This window comes from Malaya genurostris, chromosome 1 (genome assembly GCF_030247185.1).
Source record: "Malaya genurostris strain Urasoe2022 chromosome 1, Malgen_1.1, whole genome shotgun sequence".
Lineage (NCBI taxonomy): Eukaryota > Metazoa > Arthropoda > Insecta > Diptera > Culicidae > Malaya > Malaya genurostris.
In genome coordinates this window covers 160,905,490-160,930,541 of record NC_080570.1, presented here as the reverse complement: position 1 = coordinate 160,930,541, position 25,052 = coordinate 160,905,490, and the positions used below count along the sequence as shown (strand labels likewise).

Below are 25,052 nucleotides of genomic sequence, written 5' to 3'. Positions count from 1 at the left end.
TATGCCTGTTTGAGAACTATGCCATTGGATGTGTTGGTAAACTCAAATGGGCTTTTCCCCACTCAAATCATTTAGACTGCAATGTCCGATGATTCAAAACAAATAAATAAATAAATAAATAAATAAATTTGTAGGTCATATTTGTTGGTAGCAAACGAACCAACTTCGGCTATTCCGTTCATCTGAATCCGGTTTCGAGAGAATTGGAAATAGTGATTAGAAACTGCAAAAAAAGGATCTCACTCTTCTTGGAGATGGCCGAATAGATTTTCACAAACTTATAGGTTCAAAAGAAAAGTCTTACAGTTTCATACGGAATTCCTTAATTTGTTGTGGATACTACTTTCGGTTCCGGAACTACAGGTTAAACAGGATTTATAGAGTTTGTGCGATTAGATCCGAACAAAATATCCTATTCCTATTTAATAAACAGTTGTTTTTGCGAATTTCACGGTTATATTTATGATGTAATGAGTAATATGAGAACGGCATCATTACACCACTAGGTGGATTAAAATAGGTTTTTAAATCTAACTTTGTTGTTAAATGTTCTACGGAAAAGTTGTCTTCAGAAGAGTTGTTGTACTAATGATTGCGCATAATTTTGCTCAACTAAGCTTTTTCATATGAGCTACCTACTACTGCAATCTGTCTCATTTCTCGAAAGGACAATGTATGGAACACTTGTAGAACTAATTTGATACTATCATTTTGCTGAAGGAAGTATGTTAATAAGTTACGGCGTTTAAGAGTTATGCAATGTTTTTGAGTTTCTTGAAGGTATTTTTAAAACTAATTTTAATAAGTTAAAAAAATAACACCCTTCCAATTTTCTCTTAAACTTTTACTTATATTATGACGTTTCAGGAAACGCATAGGATACATTTTTATCGATCTGTCATCTAATGAATATTGATATTTGAAGCTTGACTAGTTTTTGATGAAAAAATAATCATAACTTTTTACTGGTAGCTCATATGAAAAAGCTTAGTTGAGCAAAATTATGCGCAATGATTAGTACAAACAACTCTTCTAAAGACAACTTTTCCGTAGAACGTTTCACAAAAAAGTTAGAACGAAAAAAGTGAATTTTCAGGAACCACCCTACTTTCATTCGGGAAAATTGATGTAACTCGATCAAATGAAAAGCTAGAGAGGTGCTTTTTTCAGCAAAGTTGCTCAAAATAAAATTTTCTACGACATAATTGTAGAAACAAAATCATTTTTGAGTTCAATTAAGAAAGTTAGATTTCAGATTTCAATCTAAATGAGGACCATCCTAGTAACATTTTTCATCCAAAGGAGCGCCATTTGATTACATACAACTTTTGTGAAGACACCAACTACAAAACACTAATATTTAATAGTGAAAATATTTTTGTCACGCTAATTTCCCGTTTCGGACCACTGTGCACTGTAAGAAATTTATCAAGACATTTTAAATATTTCAAATCAGACACCTATTATGAATGAGTCTTCGATATTGCGTTTCGAGGTACGATAGGGGATTTGGTCGGTTTAAAATCGAGTAATAACCATCCGGAGAATTTGAACATGTACTAAAATTCCTCTTCCGTTCCACAACCAATATAGGTTGCACTTTGAGCATGATCTACTATTCCCAAATATTATCCATGTGATTCAACATAGAGTGCTTAGAATCAGAGTGGCGACAGCTGTTCGTTTTGGAATGACAGCTACCAGTTCCATACGAGCAAACGACCTGTCAATTCAATGTAAAGCTAATGGAATGTTTTGAATTGTTGCCAACATTACGGATGAGATGTCGTCACTCTGGTTATAGGCACTCTAATTCAACATATAATTTCAACTGGTTTTTGATCAACCATAGGAAATGACCGATCAACTAAGCTAAACTGAGGGTCGTTGAAATCGGCCAAGCAATACCTGAGAATGCACCGAAATGCTACCTACACACACAATTCAAAATTCAAGGTTATGTTTCCGCGCAGTATTTATTACTGTACAATTGCATGAATTTACATTGGGTTGAAAACCTAGCGCACGAATGTCTAAATATTAATCTGTTTTTCAGTAGCCTACTACGATTGGCGCCTTTGAGCCAAGATACTTTCATATCATTGTTTTGTTTTTTTTTCCGATATCGCTCTATGGTAAATACGAAACACAAAACTGTTAGGTCGTTAAATTGAACTTTATTACGTACTTAATCAATCGAACCATGCATTTCCTGGTATGCCTCTTCAATTGTCCCTCAATTTGGTCCAAAAGCAATCCGATTTATTATCAATGCTACCGCAACCCTCTCCCGATATGGCGACATAACTATCGACTAGCGCTGCTGATGTAATCGATGCTGCAATCCCTTTGGCCGCTGTTCCCTGCCGTTCACCGTTGTTAGTCCATCATTGTTGTTTGAGAGCGCATCCGGCGCTAAGTCCGTGGACAGACCGGTTTCCTTTTCCAGCAGTGGTTGTTTGTTTCGTTTGCTGCTTCCACAGCTGACGTGCACCGAACAGTTCGCACTGTTCCGACGGTTACGCACGCTGGCACTGGTGGACGTCTCGCTGCTACCGCCCCGGAACCAGCGGAATAGGTTCAGAAATGCTTTCCGGAAGCCACTGCTCATGAAGCAGTAGGTGATTGGGTTACAGCACGAGGACGAATAGGCCAGCAGCTGGAGGAAGCTGATAGCCGTGTAGCCGAGATTGTGGTAGACCGTACTGGGCCAGAACAGGGCCATCGTGTTGATCACGTACAGCGGAGTCCAGCAGAGGAAAAACTCCAGCACCACGACGAACAGCATTTTGATGATGCGTTTCTTGTTCATCAGGCTTTTCTCCATGTTGGATCTACCGGGACGAAAGGAAAAAGAAAAGAAAAAATGAAATAAGACGAAGCAAGAACCGCGCACAATCTGTTACTTTATAACTGTAATTAGTTCGGCTTTGGGGCGGTCATGTGGCGTCACATGCCATCGCCGCCGTGGCCGTCGTATGTGGGTGTTCGTCGGTTAAAAGACAGGGTTTATATGTTTTAATTATAGTGATTATTTCTGCGAAAGTGTGCACTTCCGAGTGTGGAGGCTCACCGGAGCCACATTACATTAATCTTCACACAGTTTTCTTTGATCGAGTTCGCTTCGGAGGCTTCATCTTTCGTATTTTGCTCCCTGAGGGACTGGGAATAACGATCCGACTAACGACCGTTTCGCTTCGTTTATAAGCTTCTGGCAACATGTGGAACTGACACCGAACTCGAGTTAAACCGAGATGTCGTTTTTTGAATTGCTTTCCACATTTCATCAGGTTAAATAACGCACGTTTTTGCTCATTTATTTCTTTTTTTTTTGTGACACTAAAATTATCTCAACTGTCGCTGGCTTTGAAGAAGAGCACGTGTATTGAGGCCACGAGAAAACGTAAGAGTTTCCAAAAAAAGATTCATTCAAGCTGCAAAACGTTAACTCACTCTTCTAGAACGTAGTAATATTTCCTTGTCCTTATGTTCGTTGAGTTCCAAAGCTTCCTATTATTATTTATTCACCATAAGACAATAGAAGTGCACTTTGAATAACTATGTATTTTTTTCTGGAGGTCTAATTATTTTGTTTTCATGGTGACTCGTCCGAAACTCCGGAAGCTTGGGAAGTTTTGATGCATTCACCATATATTCCAGACTGGGCTCCAAACGTTTGCCTTTCTTCTATTGCATTGAAAAGCTCTCCTAAACGTTAATTTTGTCGTGAATACGACTTACTTTACTATGGGGTGCCTTTTCAAAATTAGCCATATGGAAGAATGGGCAGAACATAATCGTGAATATCTCGACTTGTATCAACGGTAGCAACATAATTCTTTCACCATTTCATCAAAAATATGATCAGGAATTTAGGATAATCTTTTGAACAGCGTGAGATAACCACAAACAACTCAAAAATTAGGTTTTCTCAAACTTTAAAAACAACGCGGAAAACTCTTTACTTTTGCTTGGCTTTTTCGCGCAAGGACGACGATTTTGAGGTAGTCAGGCACATATCTTCAACTGACTGCGTATAAAAGGGGCACCGTGGTCAAAAATCGATCATTCGTCATCTAACACTCGATGTGGATAGACGAATAACTCGATGTGGACTACGACTAATTTCGATTTTGTTTTATTTTTTATTCGCAGTTGTCTACCTACCCAAGCTATGGGTAAAAACCGCCATAGATCCGAGAAGGATCCAAAGGATGCTAAGCGTCTGAAGCCAAGTGATGTACAGGTAAACGACCGTTTGCTGAGTAAAAACCAATATGCTGATCTGCCAGTAGATGTCGAAGAGGAACTGCAGAAGAAGGAAAAAATGCCGCCTTTCTACCTGAAGGGCTTCCCACCAACTCTACGCTCGGATTTCAACACACTGATCAGCAAAGGACTACAGGCAACAATCCGTTTATGTACTGAAGGCTACAAAATAACTGTTCCGGCTTTGAACCACTACAAAGGAGTGGAATGCTATCTGAAGCAGACAAAAGCGGAATACTTCACACACGATATTGCCGCCAACAAACCTATGAAGGTTGTACTTCGAGGACTACCCGACATGATGGAAGCCGAACTAAAGCAGGCACTGTCGGAGGCTGGACTAAAGCCTTTGATGGTATTTAAAATGAAGCGACATAATACGGACAAAAAGTTTAGAGATCAACTGTACCTGATTCATCTGGAGAAGGGCTCCATCACCATGAGTCAACTGAAAACGATTAAATCGTTATTTCACATAATCATCGAATGGCAAAAGTATAAACCGGTACATCGGGATGTCACACAGTGCAGGAACTGTTTGAACTACGGCCATGGAGCGAGGAATTGCCACATGAAAAGTCGGTGCGGGAAATGTGCCGAACCACACAATACCAACGATTGCCTACTAGATGAAATCGCTGTAAAATGTGTGAACTGTGATGGCGACCATCCATCTACTAGCAAATCGTGTCCCAAACGTGCTGAGTTCACAAAAATTCGACAACAGGCGTCCCGCAAACAATCAACGCGCAAGAATGTTCCACAGAAGGATGAAGTTAATTTCCCACGGCTCCCACCGAAGAGGGATATTCCGAATTTGCCGCCACTTCCTCGCAGCAATCCAAAGACTTCAGCCGCTGGATCTCAAAAAGAATCTTCCTCAAGAATCCCTCCTGGATGGGGCAATGATCAACCACAAGCAAAGGATGACTCTGGTGATTTATTTTCTGCTGAACAACTGATCGTCATTTTTGAAACAATGACAACAAAACTACGAAACTGCAGAACGCGGTTAGATCAAATCAACGCCTTAGGCAAATTCATCATCGAATATGCAATATAATGAGTTGGTTATAGTAAATTGGAATGCTTGCTCACTCAGGAGCAAAACTGCTGAATTGTCCGACTTTCTTCAAGAGAAGAATGCCGATATTGCTATTTTAACTGAAACTCATCTTAAACCTGAAATTTCTATTTTTATTTCCAATTACAGGATTCACAGGCTCGACAGGGCAACTACCAGAGGAGGGGGAGTTGCCATTGCCATTAAACGATCCATTCAGCACAGACTTCTGTCAGCCTTTAAATTGCAACTCATAGAAGCCATCGGAATTGAGATTACAACGACGATGGGACCCATCATCATCATTGCAGCGTACTGCCCTAAACAAACAAATCTTCGAGATGGTACGTGTGCATCATTGAAGCGAGATCTGGCTATGCTCACTCGACGGCAGAACAAATTCATCATTGCTGGGGACCTGAACGCACGGCATGAGCTGTGGGGAAACAGAAGACAGAATCGAAACGGATTCGTACTTGCCGAAGACTACGAAGCTGGACAATACAACATCTTCGCTCCGGATCAACCAACGCGACTTTCCAGATCGGGAGTTCATTCCATTTTGGATATATTCATCAGCAACATCGCCATAGACAGCTCTCCGATTGTCTTCAACGAGCTCTCTTCCGACCACTTTCCAGTAATATTGACGTTGGGATCTTCACCAGAAACAGTGCCTATTCAACCTCGGAGGAACTATTATCGCACCGATTGGGTCCAATTTCAACAAATCGCCGACCAACATATTAATATCGATTTACCACTTGATTCCCCGATGGAAATCGATGCAGCCCTATCTTCCTTCCAGCATTCAATCACAGTCGCTCGTGATAGGACGGTTCCAGTACAACATATGCCGAGTTCCTCTCTTCAAATCGACAGTGTCACCAAGAAACTCATCCGACTTCGGAATATCTACCGGAGGCAGTATCAACGAACTGGCATCCTAGATAGGAAGACTTCTTATAACAACTTAACTAGGATAATCCAGGAAAGGATATCTGAGCTTCGCAACAGGAACTTCCAGCAAAAGCTTCGAGAAATTCTCCCACATTCAAAGCCCTTCTGGTCCTTAACGAAGGTGCTTAAGAAAAAACCGAAGCCTATTCCTCCTCTGATGTAACCCCAGGACGCAGCTGAAGGAATACCTTTAATCACACCAGTAGAGAAGGCAAATGCGCTAGGCCAGCAGTTTGTGTGTTCTCACAATTTAGGACTTAACATTGCTAGTCCATATGAAAGAGCCGTTGCTGATAGCGTAGCTGAGGTTGACCAATCAGACAGCTTGGTTCCTGAGGAAAGTAGAGTCACTGCGAATGAGCTGATGGCTATTGTGAACAAATCCAAAAATATGAAGGCCCCCGGTTTCGACAACACATTCAACATTGAGCTGAAACATTTGAGTATTCGCTCATTTGTCTTCTTAGCTAAAATTTTTAACAGGTGCTGGGAGCTTGGTTACTTCCCTTCAATGTGGAAGTTAGCTAAAGTCATCCCAGTTTTGAAACCGGGGAAACATCCTTCCTTTTCCAAGAGCTATCGGCCCATCAGCTTACTCTCTGCCCTATCCAAGCTGTTTGAAAAGTCAATACAAAGGCGAATTCTTGCTTTCGCAGATGAACAGGGCATATTTCTGGAAGAACAGTTTGGGTTCCGGAAAGGAAGATCCACCATCCACCAACTCACAAGGATTAACAACGTCATCCAGCAAAATAAATCAGTGTCCAAAACGACTGCCATGGCAATATTGGATATTGAAAAGGCATTCGATAATGTGTGGCATGATGGACTGGTGTTCAAACTGCATCGGTATAATTTTCCCATGTATCTTTTAAAATTATCAAAAATTATCTTGCAGATAGAGCATTCCAGGTTTCTCTGAATAATGCACTTTCAGAAAGATTTACTATTCCTGCTGGTGTACCCCAGGGAAGTATCCTAGGTCCCATTCTATACAACATTTTCACATCAGACATCCCACCTCTTCCGGGTGGTGGTGTTCTGTCACAATTTGCTGATGATACTGCCATTCTTTACAAAGACCGTGTCATTAATGCTCTGAAAAATAAACTACAGACAGGTCTGGATGCTTTAACGGAATATTTTACAAGCTGGAAAATTGTGATCAATGCAGCAAAAACTCAGGTCATCTTGTTTCCACATTCAAGATCTCCAAAACTTGTTCCATCAGACGAATGCAGAATACGATTCGGTGATGAGGTCATTCAATGGTCCGATGAAGTTATCTATCTAGGACTCACCTTTGACAGACATCTGATATTCAGGTCACATGTTGACAAAATCATTCAAAAATGCAGCACTCATTAGGTCTCTGTATCCGCTGATTTGTAGAACATCAAAACTATGCCTGAAGAATCAGATGGCTGTCTATAAACAAATCATCTACCCCGCAATTGAATACGCAGTCCCTGTTTGGCGGGGCTGTGCACGAACACACAAACTTAGGCTTCAGCGCATTTAAAGTAAGATCTTAAAGATGATTCTAAATCTACCCCCTTGGACAAGGACTAGTGAAGTACATGAGATGGCCTCACTGGATATACTAGAACAAAAATTCGAACAATACTGCACGAAATTTGAAGAGAGGTGCTCAATCTCTGAAACACAAATAATTCAAAATTTGTACGTATTAGGTTAGGGATAGTTATAAGTAGGTAGACATTTTATAAATAATTAAAATAAATATTATGATTAAACATTAGTATGTAAAACAAGAGTAACTAAAACACCTAATATTAATAACGAATCGTATTAACAACAAAGATGAAAGGCCAAAGGGTCAAAACACTTGTACTGTAAAATGTTGATGTAATACACAAAAATAAGATTAATAAACAGATATTTATGCAAAAAAAAAATTTATGCAAAAATCGATCATTTCTTATGCGTTGGACGGAAGCAATGCGTGGTACCAAACCTCAAACGCTCAGGCTCTCATTTGGACTTCAGCCGTCAGGTGGAGCAGTCTGCAATGCTTTTATATGGACTTCAGTCGTCAGGTGGAAATGCTTTTATAGGGACTCCAGCCGTCAGGTGGAGCAGTCGTCAATCAAAGCAGACCTTTTGCATGGTATAAAGCCTCAAACGCTTAGGTCATGCTTTCATTTGGACTTCAATCGCCAGGTGGAGCAGTCGGCAATGCTTTCATATGGACTTCGATCGTCAGGTGGAGCAGTTTGCAATGAAAGCAGACCTTTTGCGTAGTATAAAGCCTCAAACGTTCAGATGGCAGTGCCAGTTTCCCTTCGAAGAAGATCGATTACATCATCCTGTTGGTGGTCGTTTGCATTGGAGCAAAATACAACGGGAAATGGACGGCAATGTGGAATATTATGCAAAATCAGCTCTTCTAATGGCTCTAAATGTTACAGAAAGAACTATAAAGATTGCTTCTTTGTAAATCGAAAATTAAATTATTTTATCATAAAGAACTATACTGGTTATTTTGTAATATTTGTGTGCCAGAATGTTTGATGTAACTAATCTGTACTGTAGTTTGGGTGTATCGTTTCAAATTCTAGTAGTGAAAAATGGGAAAGCTTGCACAAGTAACACAATCGATCAACTAATTGATATTCGGAAGTATAAAGAAAGAGTGTCAGTTTTATTCGTATTCACGACATCCAGCTATGTCTGACATTACACACCTGTACTTTTTGCAACAATTTTCATAAAAACTACAAGCTTCAAACTCACTTTTCCGTGCCAAACTTCACTTGAATCGGATCAGGATTCAAGTCTTACCAAAACTAATCAGTAATTTTATGCAGCTTCCAAAGTTTCAGCATAAACCTAGTTTTCTTGTCAAAAATCCAAAATACTACAGAATACCAAACACAACTTTCTAACTCATCATCCAAAGCCTGTCTAAGCTTCAAAGAATAGCGCTCGGTTCCGGTAATAATGGCTCTAAAGTGACATCCCTTTTCCCGGTTCGCCGTCGAAACGATGCGAGCCATTCGTGCGCACGGAAAGCTAAACATGTTGCTCTTTTCAATTTTCTGTTTCATATGTGTGCGTGCTCAGCATATGAGACCGGGAGCCTGCTTTGATGGGTCCGATTGTATCCCATGATCCGAAATCAATTAACTCCGGAGCGCGAAACACGGAAACCCACTTCGCTCGTGATCCCCCAACGAAGGACGCCAGCCGGCTGTTTTCTTATTCATGTATTTCGGTTGTACAGTTTCTGTTCATTTGTCTGCTAGCACACACACACAGAGAGTAAATATATGTCGTCGGTCGGTCGGTCGGGACATTGTATTTGAAAGTAGCGCCGGTTCTCCGGAAAGCAACTAATCGAATCGGGTATGTAAATCAGCTTAAATTTTCATATCCACTCTGATGACAGTAGGTGTACTCCGAATCAGAATATGCAACGATATTCGTTCGTTTCGAGACGTGGTTGATGTTCTCAACCATGATCGGATTATCGAAGCCAGCACCAATTGATCGCGCTTTATTTACATAAACTTGATTAAATTTATTGTCATTAGAGTTGTTTTACTTTGATTAATTTCCATTAACTGAACGTTTTTCACACAAGTGAGATGATGACTAAAAACCTGTTTTAATACACCTAGTGGTGTAATGATGACTTTCTCATATATAATACTGTGGTTCACTATTAAATGAACTTCCAGCACCGGAACCTGAAAACCGGTATAATCGAAGTCGTACAAATTCTACTAGTTTTTATTCAAATTTTGAAGATTTATAAGATTTTGCCATCGTACTCTAAACGATGATTGAAATTTTTGAAAATATGCAGTAATTTTTGAACAAACCATAAGACCTTTCATTTGACCCTAAGATTGGGAATAACGGTTTTGAGTCCAGTTTAGAACATTTTTTAGGGTTTTCGTCTCGCCGGTTTAAGTGACGTTGTAAAGACTGTCCCAGGAAGTATGGACGCAACCAAAAACCGCTGTCAGAATCCAGGTTCCGAGGTTAATTATTGAACTTGAACTTAGGAACTGAGATGAGGAAGTAAATTCTGAATCTGAATTCAGGTTCAGAAGTCAGATCTAAAATTTTATTTTAGAATTCAGATCTAGAATTTACATCTTTAATTTTGTTTCAGAATTCTGAATTTTGTCCCAGAATACGAGTTCCGAACTTAAATTAAGTCACTAAATTCAGTTCCAATATCTAGTCAAAAAACTTCTTCGAAAAAACTAGTTCTAGTTGGAGTCTGTGCAGACTTCTCTGCCACCGATTAGTTGTTTTGACCCAAGATTTTCGAAATTTTTTTTCTAATTGCAGTATGCTGTTTAAAGACTGTCCCAGAAATTATGGACGCAACAAAAAATCGCTGCCATTTCGCAATGGTTCAGAATCTGTCAATTTTTATGGCTGCGTCCTGTTGTTTACTCTCTTCTCTAACCACTTGTGCAGTTGTTTATTCGTTTTCATTAGTTTGTTTCGAAATGCGTGGACTTTCAGCAGAACAACGTCGAAAAATTGTGTACAAACGGTGCACAGAACGCGGACTGTCACTGAGAAAGATAGCAAAAATGGAAGGAGTAAGTGAAAAAGCCGTGCGAAATGCAACCAGGAAGTTCGGTGAGGATAACATCTTTGAGGATAAACCGAAAACGGGTCGAAAAAAAGCTCCTGCTAACCCTCAGTTGGATAAACGTATACTGAAGGCGTTCGAGCAAAAGAAGGAGGTTTCAGTTCGGGATGTGGCCAAAAAAGTGGGCACTTCGAAGTCAAATGTTCTTCGTGCTAAAGAACGTTTGAATCTTCGAACCTATAAGAAGCAGAAACAACCAAAACGTAGTCCGAAACAAGAAGCATCGATCAGGCCGAGGGTTCGAAAGCTGTACAATATAATTCTTGCTGGAAATCTGAACTGCATAATCATGGACGACGAATCCTACGTGAAACTCGATTACAAATCCTTGCCTGGACCACAATATTATACGGTGCGAAAAGGGCAAGTGTTGAACCAGTCCGAGACATCGATTGAAGTCGAAAAATTTGGTAAGAAAGCTATGGTCTGGCAAGTAATTTGTAGCTGCGGTAAGATTTCGAAATCCTTCATCACCACTGCTTCAATGAACAGCGAAATATACACCAAGGAATGTTTACAAAAACGACTTTTACCCATGATTCGAAGCCACAAGGATCCTGTTGTCTTCTGACCAGATCTTGCTTCTTGCCACTGCTCGAAATCAACGGTAGAATGGTTTACTACCAAAAATGTCACTTTCGTCCCAAAAGACATGAATCCACCAAATTGCCCACAACTTCAACCAATTGAGGAATTTTGGGCATTAACGAAGGCACATCTTAGGAAACATGTCTCGGCAGCCGAAACCATTCAACAGTTCGAAAAAGATTGGAAAAAGTGTCAAAACTTGTCGCCAAGAATTCTGTACGGAATTTAATGAGAAACGTTCGCAAGGAGGTGCGCCAGCTAGTCTACAGGGTCCGGCACTCGAAGTGTAACCAATTAAAAAGGCCATAAATTCAGTTTGGAAAATTACTTTTACTTAATTCAAAGTACAAAATGTGTAAAAATAATACAAAATTCAGAATCAATTCACTTTTGCTCGATATGACCACCTTTTGCCTTGACTTGATGACTTGAGAGAGCGAAGGAGTTACTTCGTTTGGCCGAATGTGACTTGCAGGTATTTTGGCCCACTCGCGGACAATAACTTTTTTCAGCCCCTCGAGACTGGTGTATCTTTTAGTTCGGACTTTGCTCTCCAAAATGGCCCAAAGAGAATAATCCATTCGATTCGCATCTGGTGAATTCGAGAGCCATTGTGTGGACGTGATGAAGTTCGGAACGTTGTTTTTCAGCCATTCTTGGTTCACTCGAGCTTTGTGAGACGGTGCCGAGTCCTGCTGAAACGTCCATGGTCTGCCACCGAGATGTTTGTCTGCCCACGGCTTCAAAGCAACCTCCAGAATACTTTCCCGATAATATGTCGCATTTACCTTGACGCCAGGCTCGATGAAAACGATTGGAGAGCGACCAGGTTACACTTCGAGTGCCGGACCCTGTACAATGGCTAAGTAGCAAATGTTGAGAATAATATTCTGTTGTTGCCTAATATTATCAGTATATCGAATAAAATTTGAAAATCCAACACTTGTGAATTATTTACAGCGAAATCAAAGTGCGTCCATACTTTCTGGGACAGTCTTTAAATAAGTACGGGTGTGTAATGTCACAGACAACTGGATGTCGTGAATACGAATGTAACTGAAACGCTGTCTTCTTACTTTCGAATATCAATTAGTTGATCACTTGTATTAATTATGCCAGCTTCCCCCTTTCACTACTAGAATTTGAAACGATGCACCTAAACTAAGTCGGTACAATGTATTTTATATAGAAAACTAATAAAAAGTTCCTACAACAACTACGAACTTCAACTGGTTGAAAAAAGGACTGTATATAGTACAGTAAAGTAAAATTTCGCAGTTATTTGGGATTGGTTTAATGGTTCTAAAAAGAACCGACTCAAAGAATTCAGAAATTAGGGACTGGACCTGAGTTCAAGAACTTAAATCAGACTCAGAATTCAATTGCAATTCAGATCATGCAGATTCTGAATTCTATAACCTGTATTCTGGAACTAAGCCCCTGAAACATAAATTTGTAACTAAATTCTCCTTCCGACAATCGAAGTCCAAATGAAAGCACAACCTAAGCGTTTGGGGCTTTATACTTTATTTGTTCTTACTGATGTTGGCGGGAGAACCTCACCTCGACATCCAGTTCCGTCTGAAGCACTAGAAAAAATGAACGACTACCGTGCTTGACTACCTCAAAACCGTCGTCCGGGTGCGAAAAGGGCAAGCAAGCGTGATGAATTTTCCTCATTATTCCCAAAAGTTTTAGAAAGCTTCGCTTTTCAATTATTTGTGGTTTTCTCACGCTGTTGAAAATTCAATCACAAATTCCTGATCATATTTCCGGTAGCTTGTTTAAAAAATTATGTTGTTGGGTTAAGAACATCAAGAGATATTCGCGATAAAGTTCTGACCATTCTTGTACAGGGTAAATTTGGTGAGGCACCACATAGTAAAGTAAGTCGTATTCACGACAAAACCTGTTTTAATCCACCTAGTGGTGTAATGATGCCTTTCTCATATATAATACTGTGGTGTTCTATTCAAAATGTTTCTCTTCGATTTTTGAAAGAAACCAAGGGATTGTTTGCGCATTAACTAGTATAACATAAAGAATGAAACAGTTCTCTGATCGGTTAGGCCATCCATTAGAAAACAAAGTGGGTTCACTTCCAGCACCGGAACCAACCGGTATAATCGAAGTCGGTTCGTACGGCCACCAATTAACATGACGTACAAACTACTAATTTTTCAAATTTTGAATATTATATGATGTCGCCATCGTACTCTTAACGACGATTGAAATTTTCGTTGTATCCAAAAATATGCAGTAATTTTTGGACGTACCATAAGACCTTTTATTTGACCCTAAGATTGGGAATAACGGTTTTGAGTCCAGTTTAGAAATTTTTTTTAGGGTTTTTGTTTCGCCGGTTTAAGTGACGGTGTACAATATTGAACACACTTTACCCTATAACTCCGAAACCAGAAGTCGGATCCGGATGAAATACAGGTATTCCGTATGGGATCGTATGACCTTTCATTTGAATCTAAGTTTGTCAAAATCGGTTCAACCATCTCCGTGAAAACCTAGTGAGAATATTGGTATAGAATGGTATATGACAATTTTTACTAGTCGGTTTTCCAAGTGATTGCCTAACCTTTCTCTACGAGAAAGGCAAAAATGTACGCCTTTAACATTTAACAGCTTTAGTTCTGGTATGAATTTTTTGAGATTTGAATTTGAATCCACTGTAAACATTCGTGACGTTCAACAATTCAGTCCATCTAAAGACCAAAAATCGATCCCGGTGAATTATTTTTGACACTTTCGTCACAATAGTTAACGAAGAAATTTCGTTTGCTGTATTTTGTCGTGAATACGACTTACTTTACTATGGGGTGCCGTTTCAAAATTTACCCTCTGAGAGAGTGATAAGTTTTTGATCGTGAATATCTCTTGTTTTATCTAACGAATCAACATAATTTTTGCTACATGCCATCGGAAATATGATCACAATTTTATGATAAAATTTTCAATTGTGTGACATAATCTCAAATAGTTCAAAATTAAATTAATTTTCTGAAATGTTTGGTATAAACGAGTATCAAAGAGGATCTCGTATTTTGAAAGCTCATAGCTCAGTGATCTGTGGAAGGATTTATATAATCCAACTACCATTAGAATAGAAATTTTTCAACTTAAACGTGTATAGCAAAAGCATTGAAGTATTTCAATAGTACACTATTGAAAAATGTATCTCATTTGACCCATGCCAATCAGAACGCGTTCTGAGGAAGAGAACAAAATATCTGCTGCTGTACAAAAAATCGTTCGAGAAAAATGTTCCGAACAGTGCTTAATATCGTAGTGAGTTCCACAATTAGGTCCTTCTGAAAGGCAGGAATGAATCCCGTACATCATCCTGTAGTTTCTTTCAATAAATTATGCAAATCCGAAATGAAATAATCGACATTAAAATCCTGTATGCGGCTATTTTTATAGCCGTTAGGACCGCCCATTAGTGAAAAAGCTACAAAAGAAATCACGTAAAAGAAAGCTCCTAACAAAAATGGAATCAGTTTGGATTCTATCGCCAAAGCGAGCAGATGTATTTTGTGCTGTTTGCAAAGCTAGTTTCGCTTCCGACAAGAGCGATTACGTCACAGCTGCCAGTCATTTCGATGGATGAAAAAGCATCGTTGGAAAGCATTATAAAAAATCAGCCGTTCTAATGGCTCTAAAAGTTTTCTGAAGAACTATTAGGATGTGTTGTTCGCAAACCGAAAGGAAATATCCTCAGTTTAGTGCAAATCTAGAACAGTTTGGTTGGATTTTTGCACTTTTCGCTGTGTGAAATTCACAGTAATCGAGATCAAGTGAAGTCTATTTTGTTTTTGCGAAAAATGTGGACAAGGGGAATGCTTGCATAATTCATACAATTGATCAACTAATTGATATTCGGAAGTGTTAAGGAACATGTCAGTTGTTTTCGTATTCACGACATACAGTTATGTATCTGACATTACCCAACCGCCTTTTTTGTTTTCGTTTGCCCCGCCCTGCGAACACAACCGAATATTTAAAGGTTCAGTTTCATTCAACATCAACGTTTTGTGTTCGTCAGGCATAAGCCAAATGATAAGTTTGAAGATGAAGATATATGATAGTAAGCTCTTCATTCAATATTACTATCACAACATGGGATTGCAGGTCACTGATAATAGATGACGGACGTCAGTGACATCCATCGAAAATGAAATTGAACTCGTCATTCTTCAACACCGACATTACTTAACCAACAAGTTTTATACTCACATGGATTGTAAAAATTACATGCGAATACAACCAGGTAATGAGAACCGAGAAAAAGCTGCCGCATAGACGGGACTCGAACCCGTAGCTAGCTGCTTTCCGGGGAAATCGTTTTCCCAATTAAACTACCCTGCATGTGAAAACAATTCCTCAGTTCATCTTCGGTACACAATTCGATATTTTGACAACACGGTGAAAAAATATGTTAAATCTCCCAGTATTGGGAACTTTTAGTGAATTTCGTTCAATTTTAAAGTAATTCAATCCCAAGCTCTTTGTTCGAGTTATCACTCAAATATTGTGGACAACGTAAATTTCAGCGTAAGACCATCACAATCGATGGAAATGATGAAAGCGAGCTCATTTGTGAATAGAATAATTTAAAACAACAGCCGTACCCGGAAAATAGTATTCCAATAAAAATTCTAGAAGATTTAATGAAACCATGTCAGCGGACGCAGCGGCAGTGAAGCTTTTTAGTTTGAAAAACGACGCACTGGTAGTCGACCCATCATATTTTACCGGTGAACTTGTACTCAGAGGCGGCAATGTTTCGCTTGATGCAGCGGAATTTGACGAATGGTTTATTAATATGCGGAATGCTTCGGAGCGTGGGTTCGCTTGAACAGGGAAATCATCAGAGTAAGCAATATAACGGGTTTAATGTTTGTGAACAAAAGAACATCATTTCGTTCTGCTGTTCTATTTAGTAATACTGGCATGTCGAAGCAAAAGCGAAACAGTTGTATATATCGAAACACAATCCTTCGCTACAGTATGAAGTATGTTAGTATTTTTTTTATTGTGGATAAATCAAATAAATCTCATCTTACAGTGCTTAGCTGTTACGAAAGGCGAGCTTTCCTTTCATTTCAAAGTGTTTTTGCAGTCACTTGATGACCTGTTTGTTGCGCTCAACGACTATATTTTCGCTCTGATAAATACAAACACTTTCTCGCATACACTTTTTTAGCCGAGCGAACTTGACTGTGACTCGGTAGTGAAGTATGGGAAACGTGAAAGCATCTTCGCTGTCGGAAACCCGCTACACAGTGGGAAACGTTTTTGATGTGGAACACATCTTTATTTTCTATATAGTGGTGCAAATCAGAAACTCAAGAAAAACTACAGGTAGAAATGTGGTCTGGTTTTAAACACTTACAGCTCAGTCTATTTTGTATCAATTATTAATATTATTTCATCATTTGATAGGAAATATTTCTACGTTTCGATTTGAATGTATCAACCCACGTATTTTCATTTATATATGATTGAAATTTTGATTAGTAGCGAGCAGTGTCCTATGTCTGCTAAAAATTTCCCTGCCATAGACGACGGTTTTGAAGGAGTAAGCGATGAATCAAAGAGAGAGCATCGCTCTGATTGGTCAATCGATGCAAAAGCGAAGCTGTTGGAAGCACGCGAATCTATAAATAGAAGCGAAATTATAGCTAGCGTTTCAGTCGTACTCGTAGCATGCTAGAGGTAGGTTGCTGCTAGACAGCAAGACAGAAACGTGCCATAAAACGATTTGAAGCTTTAAGGGCTGAGGCCAGTTAGCGTAAAACCGTGTCGCTCGCTGTGCGTATTACATTTCTCTCAATGCTCTCGTAAATGTGTAAAATGACTCGATGTGGCCAAGAAAGTTTTGATATTTTCGGTTACAAGTTTGACTACATCTAATAAAATCCAATAAAGCTACCGCTTGTTTGGCAGCCTTGATGAACCGATTTTATTTCTCTCATGTTGCGTTACGTTACCAGGATACAAGAGCAGAAAAAAATGATGCCGTCATAGAAATGGACTTACCTTCACAAAAATAACATTCACTAAACTAAATTATCTAGACATTGTCAGGATAGATTTTTAATCCATGATTTTGAAGGCGAGATATTCAATGAAAAAGTTGAAAGTTGCCGTTTTCAGCTATGCAATTCTTCCTTCAGAAAAAAGACTCCCGACCGCTAAAGTCAAACAATCATTCTGAAATTTTCACAGAATAATTTAAACTAATTTTCTATAAGATTGTCAGTTGGGTTTTTTGATATTCGTCATCGTTTCTGAGAAAATCAGATTTGAAGCGTGAAAATAGCTCTTTAAAACGCCCTAAAACACACTGGCCTCAGCCCTTAATTAGTATACTCTGATCTTGTGTCATGCAAGCTCGGAATTCCATGTTATGTCGTTTCGCCATGAGAAATTGACAACTACCTCTGGATAAATTTTGAGTGCTTAAGATTAATTTCTAATTTATATTAGATGAACTCGATTGATAATCAGAAATAGTTTATCGCTTCAACCGAAATCGCAGAATGGTAGAGAAACTTAACGCTGAAAAAACTGCTTGCATAAAAAACTTGAACATAAGCTTGGCGTAGAGAAGCTTAATTATCGAAATCGCAAGTATGTACAAAGATATAATTGCATACATTTGGGATAATGGTGTAATTTCGTCGGTTATAAAACATGCAAATCAAGACAAATGAAATTCGGTGTTGGTTTGGATTGATTGAACTTTTTGAATGTAGATCATTAAAAATTTTGGTTGCCTTGTTCCACATCAATGGCTCGAACAACCCCATGTGACTGATCCTTGTAGTTTAAAAAAAAAAATTGAAGAATGGGAAAAGATCCAAGAAATGAGCCGGATCTCGCAATTCGCGCGGCCATTGAATCCATTGATATTCTTACAAACAAATTTTGTGACTCAAGGATTTCCTTTTTCATGCGGTTGTTCAAAGGATTGCTCCCATTGCACAGTGGTCCGAATCTACAATTTAGGGGGACAAAAATATTTGTGGCTTGGCCTTATACTTTAGAGCTATGATGTCTTCAGAACAAATGATCAGTGAAAGATAAGCCATATTTTGAAGCATATGGTAATAGGGTGGTTCTTATTAGGGTGATCCAAAAATTATTTTCCGTATGTGTTGAGATAGAGGACTGCATCCTTCGGCAAAATTGTAGGAAAACTTATATCAAGCAACTTTGTCGAACACTTTATTGTAGTATCTCTAACGGTTTTTGGGTTACAGCTATTTTAATAGAGCATCAGGGTGTTTCTAAAAAATCAGATTTTTTGCTCTAGCTTTCTTAATTTTCATTTCAGCGCAAGAGTCGAAATAAATCAATTCACAAGTATAGGCAGTTCCATCCGCAGAAATTCAATCGTTTAGTGAATCTAGAGGATGTATTCAAACGATTTCTTTTAACGTCTGATCCTGTAATAGCATTATTGAATAGAGTAACAACCAACGTAACTGTACTCCATCTTCCCGATTATGCAGCTGAATTAGTTTTAACACGCTTGAAGACAACAATACCTTAGTTTAATATATATAGCTAATAAATGTCTTACATGAAAGAACATTTTTGAATGAAAAAACCTAATGTTTGAACACAATTTAAAAAATTTAAAAAAATATCTCCACCACCATTATTTTTATAAACATGCTCGAAAGTATTTTTTATCAAATGAAAGAAACCGATTTTTTTTTTCATTTGCTCCAATGTTAGAAGTAACAGTTTAAAAATGATCTGTTTTTGAACTAGTTTTGCTCATAACTTCGGTTCAGAAAACGCTACCTGAATGCGCTAGTCATGAAAAAATTGGTTTCAACAAACTCTAAAAGATATTCAAAGACACCAAAATCGAGAAGTGAAAATTAAGAAAAATCTGATTTTTTTAGGAACACCCTAAGTTGCTCTATTAAAATAGCTGTAACACCAAAACCGTTAGAGATACTACAATAGGATTTTCGGCAAAGTTGCTTGATAAAAGTTTTCCTACAATTTTGCCGAAGGATGCAGTCTTCTATCTCAACACATACGGAAAATAATTTTTGAATCACCCTAATAATAAGAACCACCCTAATACCATATGCTTCAAAATATGGCTTATCTTTCACTGATCATTTGTTCTTAAGACATCATAGCTCTAAAGTATAAGGCCAAGCCACAAATGTTTTTGTCCCCCTGAATTGTGGATCCGGACCACTGTGCATTGTGCGCTAGATTCAATATCCATCTGAGCAGTTGACGGAAAGCATCATCAACGTGTCTTCTGAGAAACCCGACCATTCAAGTCAACGACAGGTGTCATAAATTTGATCTCAGTGGCAACGGAGTTCCGAATACTAAATGTAATAGTTTTTAAGAATAAATCAATATTATCGTCCTATGTCAACCATTTGCAAACTACCGAGAAGGCTTTTCCTTATTTATGATGACGAAAATGTCGCCCTTCATTTTGTTTGGTAGGTCGTACCTGACGATGATAAGTGCCAACCCATGTTACGGCAGTTACAACGGAAACGCATTTCAGTGATTTAAACATGAGATTGTCATCTTACACGAATCGGGCTTTTGAATTTTAAATCAATTGCGATTCGATCTAGCTTCCACTTTGGATGGGGCAGCTTTAGTTCAATGTTAATTATCAACCTAATTATCGACAACAAACAAAAGATACAACTACGGAGCTTTTCCCGTGCTAACCGACCGTGAGAAATCAGTTCGTTTCAATAGCAGCTTACTTTCTCAGAGCAGGATTCTTGGCCCGCATTGATTCCTTTCCACTAGAATCGCCACTGGCAGCGGAGCGTCCCCCAGGGCTGGAGCCGGTGGCGTTCGACGAGTAGCTACGGAATGGTGGCGATAGCTGCTCCGGAGGCCACTGAATGGCTGTTGTCTTCTCGTGACTCCAGCCGGAGCTGAACGACGACGTATTGATTTCCTTTCCTGTCGCATTATCCGCAAGTGCCAGCTGCCTTGCCGGTAGTGACTCTCGATGATGCTTCATCGATGGGCATCGGGTGCGGGTGCTACCGTTTGGTCGGATGTAAACCTCCATGTACTGATCAGCCGCTGTACGTACGACACGAGAAAGAAACAAAGAAGAAACAAGTTTTTAAAGATGCGAACGTAATTAGATTTTCTTCATCGATATATATAGAGAGAGAGAGAGAGACGGACAGAACAAATAGGCGAAGCAGGCTGTGAAACCGATCCTGGGGGATTGTTTGCTATTTGTTCACCGTTCCGGTGGTAATCAGTTTGACTGAACCTGCTGTCGCAATCAAGAGTTTTCTTTACACCCGGTTGTTGTTCTTGTGAACACTAATAAACCGTGACGGAGGTTTTTGATTTGCTTTCTTTACGAAACACGGAACAGGGAGCTCACCACCGAACGGAGAAAATAAATTCGATCTGGACGCTTATTACGAGATTTATATTCAATCAATGTCGAGTAAATATTAATTGTATGATTCTTCACAGGTACTGCTGCACAGAATCAACAGTAAAGAAGAATGCACTGATACTCAGTGCTGAGGTAGGTTAACACTCCTAATACCAAGCCTAAAAAAGTTACGCGAAGCACCAAGCCTCAAAAAAAGTTGGAACGGTAACTTTGAGCTACCATAGCTCAGTTGTTACTTGACCAATTTCGATAAATTTTTCACCCTCGATTTTTGTGATGTTTGTAGATTATTTTAAGTATATCATTATTGGCAATCTTTTGGGAAAAACTTATGAAAATCAGATTTTTCCCGTTCCAAGTTTTTTTTCGAGCTCAAAACGTGCCCTATCTGCATTCATGCGGCACCTGCATCGCGAATCGGATATTGAGAACTTCAACTTTACCGAGTCATAACTTTGTTGTTAGTCAACCGATCTTCAAAATTTGTTCACCATTGGAAAGGTAATACTTCCAGAAATCAAATGCTTTGAAAAAACCGAAAAATTGGGTTATCTACCCAAAGTTATAATGAAAACTGTAGATAGATGACCTAAGAAAAGATGAGACTTTTTACTATGATCGTAAATATCTCGAAATTCAAAGCGATGACCTATATATTTTTATACATCATTCGATTGCTAGTGATACCAGCTACAATTTTCGCTCAATTACCATTCCTACACAATCAGAAGAAAACATTGAGAAATCGATGAATTTATAAATATATATGAATTTTTCATTTTTTTCACATGTTTGTATATAACTCGAAAATTAAAGCGATGACATGTACATTTTTTTGATTCAAAATATTGGAATCATTACCAGAAACAATGTATTGATGATCAAAATTATATATCCGTTCAAAGAATCTCAAGAAATTTGGTACAAATACAGAGAATTTGTGTTATTGGGAAAATTTTGCCAAACAACATGAAATCAAAACTTTTAAATTTTATGACATATATTTTTTTATTATTTTAGTTGGAAATTTATTATAAACAAAATTTACAAAAAAAAAAACTGAAACTTGGATTTCACTGAAAATTTTAACATTTTTAGTAAATAACCTAAAACTCTTAAAATATTTTTATATTGGACAAACGATCTAAACAATTTTTATGCACAACACAAACGCATTTGATAACTACTAAAATTCTGGTTTTGTTGTAGGTTTGCCGTAGAATCTCAAAAAATAGATAAAAGATCGGAAATTTTAAAATTTCCGAGTTAAATTGCATTGCACAGTGGTCCGGATCCACAATTTAGGGGGACAAAAACATTTGTGGCTTAACCTTATACTTTAAAGCTATGATATCTTCAAAGCAAATGATCAATGAAAGATAAGCCATATTTTGATGTACATGGTATTAGGGTGGCTCTTATTATTAAGGTGATCCAAAACTTATTTTCCGGATGTATTGAGATAGAGGACTGCATTTTTCGGCAAAACTGTAGATAAACCTATATCGAGCAGCTTTGCTGAGGACATCATAGTAGTATCTGCAACGGTTTTAGTGTTACAGCTATTTTTAAAGAGCAACTTAGGGTGTTCCTCAAAAAATCAGATTTTTTGCTCTAGCATTTATATTTTTCTCTTTTCGTATAGGTATCTTTGAACATCTTTAAGAGTTTGTTAAAACCAATTTTTTAATGACTGGCGTGTTCAGGTAGCGTTTTCTGAACCGAAGTTATGAGCAAAACTAGTTCAAAAACAGGTTATTTTTAAAATGCTATATCTAACATTGAGGAAAACGAAAAAAATCCGTTTCTTGTATTTGACAAAAAAAATTTTCGAGCATGTTTATAAAAAAAGGCGGAGGAGATATTTTTTAAAATTTTTTTTTAATTATGTTCATACATTGGATTTTTTCATTGAAAAATATTCGTATCAGTCATTTATTAGCTATATAAGGTATTTTTGTCTTCTAAAGTGTCAAATTAATTCAAGTGCATATTCGGGAAGAAATCGTTCTGCATTCTTCGGGGAATGCAGAATGGTGTCGCTTTTGTAAAATCTCTAACGCCTCTCGGTGGTTGGAGGTTCTATCAACCGTGCATTTTGGCACCTGCAGATCGTTCAGCATCCTTTCGGGGATGCAGGACGACTTATTTTTTTATGTTTTGTGCTGTTTTCCCACCTCACTCAATTCTCAATTCCCTTCCATGTTCCTTTTATCCTTCCCTTCCCATCAGGAAGTTGATGAGAAGCTACGCAAGGCACGAATCTCCAAATAACTAGGGGAACATGCCACTTGAGCCAATTAGTTCTGATAACATAGGTGCAGGATTTCATTCAGTAAAAAGCATTCAAACGAAGAGGTTGTTTTTCGAGACGAAGACAACTTTAAGCTGCGAATAGATTGGTTGGTAGGTGCTAATCGCAAAGGCTACTTCAAAGCCAATATTCGGGGCGATTCCAGTTTCACAAGTACCTGAAATAGTGGAACTCACTTCACTGAGAAAGATGGCCCAACCAATTTGAGAACTGTTTCAATTTGTAGGTTACACTAGTTCATGCACTAGCTTTCATGTTTTTCAAAAATCAAACAAAACTGTTTGAAGAATACATTTTTATATGAGAATAAGAGAGATATTAGAAAGGCATCATTACACAACTAGGTGGAAAAAAACAAGTTTTACTTAATTTCGTATGATTTTTGTGCTAAATTCAGAATTCTACTTTTTCTAAATTGTTTACTAATAGAAAATTCATATAATTTTCGAATTCTATACATTCCGAAATAATTCTAAGTTTGTGATATTTAAATTCTAATATTCTATCGATTATAATTGATGTCGTTTAGGATAGCGGAAAATTTAAGATATATTTTTAGTTCTTAATTGCTAGTAAAACAAAAATCAAGCAATATTTTTGATTTTAATTTTAGTTGGTTTCTTTGGCCATGGGTCAGTACATGGAATTCGTAAAAATTTACGTTCTATTTCTTTTTGTACAAAGCCATTGAAATAATTTAAAATTTTCGTGTTGTCAAAAAATGTATTTTATTAATAGAAACAAATTCTACGTCTCTTTGAAACAGATGAAATCAAAACGGATTCCAATATTTTCACTTTGATTTGCAGAAACGTTGGAACGCAGTATATATCAGAAATTTTGAAATTTCCGATCTTCTACCGATTTTCTGAGATTTTATGGAAAACCTTAACCAAAAAAACCTAATTTTAGTAGTTAACAATTCCGTTTGGGTTGTGCATAAAAATTGTTTAGATCTTTTGTTCAATACAAAAACATTATTATTTTTAGAGTTTAGGTGTATTTACCAAAATTTTTATTTCAGTGAAATCCAAGTTTCAGTTTTTTTGTAAATTTTGTTCATAATAAATTTCCAACTAAAATAATAAAAAAATATATGTCATAAAATTTCAAAGTTTTGATTTGTTTTTTTTTTGGCAAAATTTTCCCAATAATAGAAATTCTCTGTATTTGTACCAAATTTCTTGAGATTCTTTGAACGGATATATAATTTTGATCATCAACACATTGTTTCTGGTAATGATTCCAATATTCTGAATCAAAAAAATGTACATGTCATCGCTTTAATTTTTGAGTTATACACAAACATGTGAAAAAAATTGAAAAATTCATATATATTTATAAATTCATCGATTGTTTAATGTTTTCTTTTGATTGTGCAGGAAAGGTAGTTGAGCAAAAATTGTAGCTGGTATCACTAGCAATCGAATGATGTATAAAAATATATAGGTCATCGCTTTGAATTTCAAGATATTTACGATCATTGTAAAAAGTCTCATCTTTTCTTAGGTCATCTATCTACAGTTTTCATTATAACTTTGGGTAGACAACCCTATTTTCGGTTTTTTTAGTGCATTTTATTTCTGGAAGTAATACCTTTCCAATGGTGAACAAATTTTGAAGATCGGTTGATTAACAACAAAGTTATGACTCGGTAAAGTTGAAGTATTCAATATTTTCTATGCGACGTTTATGCCAAAGGAAAGAAAATTGGAAAGCAGATAGGGCATATTGGGCGCGTGAAAAAAACTTGGAACGGGAAAAATCAAATTTT

The 25,052-nt window shown here is 37.7% G+C and overlaps 1 protein-coding gene across 1 annotated transcript in view; it reads right to left on the bottom strand.

Annotated features, from left to right (window-relative positions):
* Window positions 1-1,310: 1,310 nt before the first annotated feature.
* LOC131426504 (cholecystokinin receptor type A-like) overlaps window positions 1,311-25,052 on the bottom strand; it is a 112,109-nt gene continuing 88,367 nt past the window's right edge. The window contains exons 4-5 of the mRNA XM_058589297.1: window positions 20,300-20,630; window positions 1,311-2,834 (exon numbers count right to left, since the gene is read on the bottom strand). Of these exons, the coding sequence (XP_058445280.1) occupies window positions 2,315-2,834; window positions 20,300-20,630 (851 nt within the window). The 3' untranslated portion in view covers window positions 1,311-2,314. The remainder of the gene's footprint in view (window positions 2,835-20,299; window positions 20,631-25,052) is intronic.